The sequence below is a fragment of the Gavia stellata genome, chromosome 2 (genome assembly GCF_030936135.1).
Source record: "Gavia stellata isolate bGavSte3 chromosome 2, bGavSte3.hap2, whole genome shotgun sequence".
In the NCBI taxonomy this organism is placed as follows: Eukaryota; Metazoa; Chordata; class Aves; order Gaviiformes; family Gaviidae; genus Gavia; species Gavia stellata.
Genome location: NC_082595.1, coordinates 34,309,710 through 34,315,709, shown reverse-complemented (window position 1 = coordinate 34,315,709; position 6,000 = coordinate 34,309,710). Strand labels below are relative to the sequence as shown.

Genomic DNA, 6,000 nt, shown 5'->3' with positions numbered 1-6,000 from the left:
TTCATGGCTGTTGCTCCACTCTTAATAACACGATTTAAAAAAGCAAAAGGAAAATTTGCAAATAACAACTTCTCATTTCTATCTCCAGTCGGGAGACACTTGGGGAACTGCTTCTGGGTTTAGGAAAACTCTTCTCCCAAAAGTCTTTCAGACAGTGCTATGGGAAGAGGGCTTCGTCAGCCTCTACCGCGCTTCCTTGTTTGCTCCTGCCGCCTGCCAAGGTGCTCTGTGCAAAGGTATTTCTACCTCACATGGAGTAGTTTTGACTGCTTTGGCCATATTTACTGAGGAACTACTGTGTTGCCTGGAGAGGGGAAGGCTTTGTGTAGCTTTGAGTGGTGCAGTCCAGGAAGAACCGCAGGGATCAGGGCTGTGGGTGAGAGCTTCTGTTTACTCACTAATTCCCTGGCAATCTACAACAATGAGAAAGCAAACATTGAAAAGGTTCATGATAGAGCAAGTTTTAGTGTTCCGTTTCTTATCCAAACTAAAGTCAGCTATGAGCCTGAGCAGTGTTGACTTTTATAAACAAATTATTTCTTACCTATGAAATGTCATACATTAAGGATACACTCCCCTGCCTTTCTGAGATTACATATATTAAACTGATGAAGAAGATCCACTGTGATGGACAGTTATTGGAATGTCTTTCTATTTTTAATGGGATAAAAGCCGACACTGTCAAGTTAGTCACTCAGAGACCTCATTATCAGTGTCAAGGTTGGAATATCTTTTCCTTGCTAATGATGTCAGGGAGGTTTCCTTACAAAATCCAGTTCTTCATAACTCCTTACCTGCTGTGCAGTGGGTGTGGTGCCTAAAGCGAGGTATGTGGAGACACTCTTGGAAAATGTCACTTGTTTCCAGATTCCACCATTCTTAGTCTTCAGACTATATTGCTTTCATCTGTGTTTTGGAGAAAGGATGACCAGGACATGGAGTCCCCATGCACCTGCTGCCGAAGGTGATGTCAGGGGGACAGGCCACCAACAACCTTTGTATTGCCCCTTACTACTGAGAGTAACCTTCATGCTGGCAGCTGATAACTGCTTAGCATTTGAACTTTGTACCCTATGAATAGCTAAGTGATTTTTGTGGGTATGTGTTGTTTCCTAGGTTTAAAAAAAAAGTTGAACAAAAAAACCCCCAACGAACTTGCGTATAGCGTTGTACTCGGACAAATCACTGCCAGGTTGGAACTTTTAGCTCCACTTGAGTTCGACCTGAAGTGGGGCTCTGTAGGAGAAGCAAATTATCATACCCTGTGCAATACCAGGATACAACCAATACTGCTGTTGACAGCAGAGGAATGGGGAGACTCAGGAATTTGGTTTTGCCTCTTAGGCTTTGGAGGGAATTGCAATATAGGGTCATGGGCTGTTCTGTTTTCTTTAAATGTTATTTCTTAGCCTATCCTTTCTGATCTGTCCCTGTCCAGTCCTCTGTCTTCACTAGACTGGTTTCCTTTTTTTTTCACTCCTATTGAGGATCCATTCTGTAGCGTTCTTTTTTTAGTGTACAAGCATCTGCCCAGACAGCCTGGTCTTCTGTTGTTTTAGATTTGTAGATTTCCAAAATGTTTCCAGCAGAACTGTAGATTATTCCCAAGCAAGTTTAAGCCTGCAAACAACATAATGTTTCCTAGCTACACATGATGGATCTGTCAAAGTAGATATTGAACCTGGTAGGGTGTGTACACATCTTGTGCAAACCACTTACCTTAAAGTAGGAAGAAGGCGTAAAATCATTTTCTTGCGGGCAACTGAAGTTCTTGGAGACTCCACATTTCTCAAAGAGTGCAAATAAACTACCTTTGAATCCTCCCATAGCAGACGAGATGGGGGAGCTCACTAGCTTCAGCTGCTGAAATATACTCCCTCACCCCAATTTTTTAAGGTAAGTAGCAAATGCCTGGCTCCTGCCTCGGAAGGACTGGAGCCAAGTGCCTAAAGAGGGGAAGCAGAATGTTTGTGTTGCGCAGTTGTCTCAGCCATACCAGTCTCAGGGAGAAGGGATGCAAGCTGTAGCAGTGTTATTCTATTTTTTTGAAATAAACATTCTTCTGAGCTACTTAAACATCACGTGGTTTTCTAGTGATGTTTTGTTTGTTTTTTTTTTTTACATGACATTTATTTTCTCTTGTTTCTTCCTGTTACCTCCATTCCCTGCTTTCTGCAGTCATCTTTGGACATTAAGCACTTTCTCTTAATTTAAAGGCTGAAGATTTAGCTGAAAGACAAGGTCAGGACACTTTGGCAAATGCTTCTAGTGGTGAATGGGTTTTGTTTTTTGTTGTAATAGAATCTTACATCTGTTCCTGCTTGTCTGAGACTTCAGGATTTAATAGTGAGAGAGCAGGCAGTACATCTAAGCCATTTTAGCTGGCAGAAATATTGTGATGGTATAAGCTTTTTGTATTGCATGTATCCTAACAGTATATAATGTTATATATGTTATAAATATATATATGTATGTTTTACAGTTTCTGAAGTTGGAAGATACTCTACATTCAGCCTGGGCTAAAATAGTCTCTTGGATGAAAAAAAAAAGAAAGAAGACAAACCACAGGATTTACTATGTCAGTATGACACATTTGTTCATGGTGGCTTTTATTGCACATCCCTAACATGGATTCTGGAAAGCAGAGCATGGGAGAAGATGCTTTTAAGGAGAAAGACCATATGTCACAGCAGGCTGTCAGTGATCTGGCAAGCGTGGTACCATCTTCCAATATAATAATTGAGAAGGCCATGCCTTCTTTATCTCCGGGTTGGGTTGACAAAACGAGTGACTCCTCCAGCAAGCAGTGTCCACTTTTATGTGGTTCAGAAGCCAGCAGTACGATGGGCAACAGTAATGTCTCAACGGATAACTTGGGCCACAATCAAGCTTTTCAGCATGCCAGTCAATTATATTATTTGGCCAGTTCTGATTTTCTTCCTCAGAAGTTGGCTTCCAGTGTAACCCAGGCTGGAATTCGTCATGCAAGTGGCACCTTGGAAATGTTCACTCCTCCTCTGCTCCCTGCCTCAGAGCCTGTGATGAATCATTGTGCTCCCACCTACAAAAACATGAAACAGGTTAGTTTGCTTTAAATAATCACTGAATTGTATATTTCTGATAGTTGCATAGCCTCTTCAGGAAGAAAGGGCTGGTAAATTTTGTGTCTGTCTATAGGTATACAGGTAGGTCCTATACCTATACCTATACTTACCTATAGGTAGGAAGCTTTGGGCAAGCACTGGGAAGTGCATCATAACCCTGTGTCTGATACTGTAGCTCTAATGCATCCATGCAATGAAGCGCTTTTCCCAAGAGACAATTAATCAATTTTTCTCTTGTTCCTCTTGTTCGATAGTTATCTCTACCTCCCTCCTCCTGGCAAAAAAGATTGCATGTTCTCACTCCATGTTCTCATGTGTGTAATGGTTGTGGGGCATGTTCATGTTCTTATTTCCATATGTCTTTCTATCAGTCCTCTTCTCATGCTCCATCTCCTTTTTTATCTTTTTTCCATTTCTGACTTTTTCCTATTCTTAGTTTTGACAAAGTGACAGACAGGAGTAACTCCACAGTATCTCTTCCACTGATTGCTCTATGTGCTTCTCATAAGGTAGTAAACAATACAGTGCCTTATTTGCTTATTTTAAAGAAACTGTTACGTTTCCAATGCAGTTGAATTTATTATTTAGTATGTGTCTATGCTGGCAGTTCTCAACACTTTCTCCACTGGAAGTCTATCATCATTTTAACATTTTTTGATGATGTCAAAATCAGAAGTACCTGTGCTAACAAGGCTGCATCCTCTGGTTCTTGCCTTGAGCCCACCTCACCTCAGGGCTTCTTTTCTTGACACTGTTGGTACCACCTCTGCACAACAGACAGCTGGGAAAACTTGTTCTTCAGTCATATGTCAGGAGATTTGCAGGTGAGCTGTGCCAGTGCAGTGGTTCCTTGACCATCTAAATTTCCTGTGGCTGAGGACTGCTAAGTGGGATGTTGAGGCTCCCGTGGGATCAGTTCCCCACTGCCCTTCTCAAGGGGATACTGAAGAGCCAGTCAGGAGTCCTCACCACCTTCAGCACTCATTCTAACAAAGATTTTAGTACTTTACATATAGGGACAGGAAACGTGTTATTCCTTGGTTGCTGGGAAAGTATTAAGATAGGTAAGGCTGCAGTTGAAGATAGCTTCTTGTGAGTCCCAGGAGTCTGCTACTTCTTTTCTTGGATGACATAAACCAGATCATTAAGTTTAATGACCAGAATGCACCCTGTTATATCATAAACTGTCAACAGCTGGTCGTAAAATCTGATACTGGGTCTTGGGCATTCTTTGTTCTTTGGTGGCTTCTGGCATTTGACTATGTGAATTACTTGAAATATTCTCAAAGATTCTGGTAAAGAAAAAGTGAACTTGGGGTTTGCTTTGTTACATGGTGCTTTTTGAGTGAAACCAGACAGAGAGGCAGTAGAGTAAAAATGATGCTTCCAGGCAGTCTGCTGGGAAGCTCCAGACACAACAACCTGAGGGTGTCTTTATGCTGTAAGTTTTAGTTCTGGAACAGATCTGGTACCTCACAATAAATAAAAATTAAAAAAAAAGAGAGAAAAAAAGACCTATCTCTTGCACTGCTGATCTGTGGTAGTTCTTCCCAGTGGACAGGACAGAAGAAACAGATGAGTGGGAGAAGGAGTCAAATAAAGATAAACTGGGAAACTCAGCAGGCCAAGGCAAGTTGGATAGGTGTGTACCTGCAGGGAGGCAATGGAGAGTGCCTGGCCTGCAGAAGGACTGAGGAACTGTGTCAGCAATTTAGTTAGAGACAGAGTCAGTCCTTTCTCCATGTCAGTGAAGATTTCTGTGGAGGCAAAGATTGGACTTATTCTTCTATCCTTTCGTCCTTAATTTCAGACCGCGCTCACATTTCCTCCTAATTGCATCTGTGCTCTGTGGATACTGACTTTTGAAAGCTGCTTTTCATCAATGATACTGGTAATTTCCATTTATCAGACAGTTCAACAAACAATGAAATGTTGGACCCTGGCACATTTTGAAGTTTTACAGTGAAGCCTGACCTGAGGGTATCATCTGCTCTGATGCTGTTCTAACACCTTCTTAGTGCGAAACACGGATGGACACTTCTCTCCCTTTTGTGCTTTAGCTTCTGTGGGAAGGAAATCCCAGCACATAGACCAGAAGAAAATGCCGGCTGATGTGAGGCTGAGTAGATACTGCTTGCACAGTGTCAGTGTACTCTTTGAGTTATAAAATGGCAAAAGACTTTTAAAAACAAATTTCAACATTATTTATTAAAAGTAATACACATTTTAAGAAATACTTACCCCCAAAGTCCAGATTCTTTCTGATTAAAAACCATCCAGAAATGTAGTTTGATAGTATATTTTAATGATATTTTCAGACTCCAGGGCAGCAGGACCAGGTGATGAGGCAGCAGATGGAGCAGCTACAAAGGCTGGTGGCTGAACAGCAGAAAATCATTGCACTTTACAACCCAGGTACTCAAGGAATCCCTCCTGATGCTGCAGCACCCTCAGACGCTGATGCTTGCACTCCAGCAGTGAAATATGGCAGTTCCTTAAAGAAAGAGAATGTTTGATAGTTGTTTTCAGTGTCTGGGGACTCTTCCTCTGGCAGTTGGGCTAAACCATTCATTTCTTTAGACACATTACATACAAGCTGTAAACCCCAGAAAACACTTCTTTCCACTTTTGTATATTAAAATTCCAGAACCATGAGGAAGAGTCCTTTACGTTTAATAACAGACCTCCTGTACAGACTTCTATTGAAGTATAGATTTGAATGGTACTGCAGAAAATTATAGTATAGTGGTGAGCATTACAGAAAAGATCAAATATCCTTTTTTCTGTATCTATATATGAAAGTTACAGCTTTTACATAGAAAAAAGATGAGGAAGAAAGTCAACACACCATGCTTGTGTTAATAGACTCTTACCTTTAATAGTACAGCCTGATCCT

General features: G+C 41.2%; 1 protein-coding gene across 1 annotated transcript in view; it reads left to right on the top strand.

The window, feature by feature from the left end:
• The first annotated feature begins 2,627 nt into the window (after positions 1-2,627).
• Positions 2,628-6,000, top strand: part of LOC104258867 (centromere protein J) — a 38,466-nt gene continuing 35,093 nt past the window's right edge. The window contains 2 exon segments of the mRNA XM_059828003.1: positions 2,628-3,080; positions 5,423-5,614. Coding sequence (XP_059683986.1) covers positions 2,628-3,080; positions 5,423-5,614 — 645 coding nt within the window.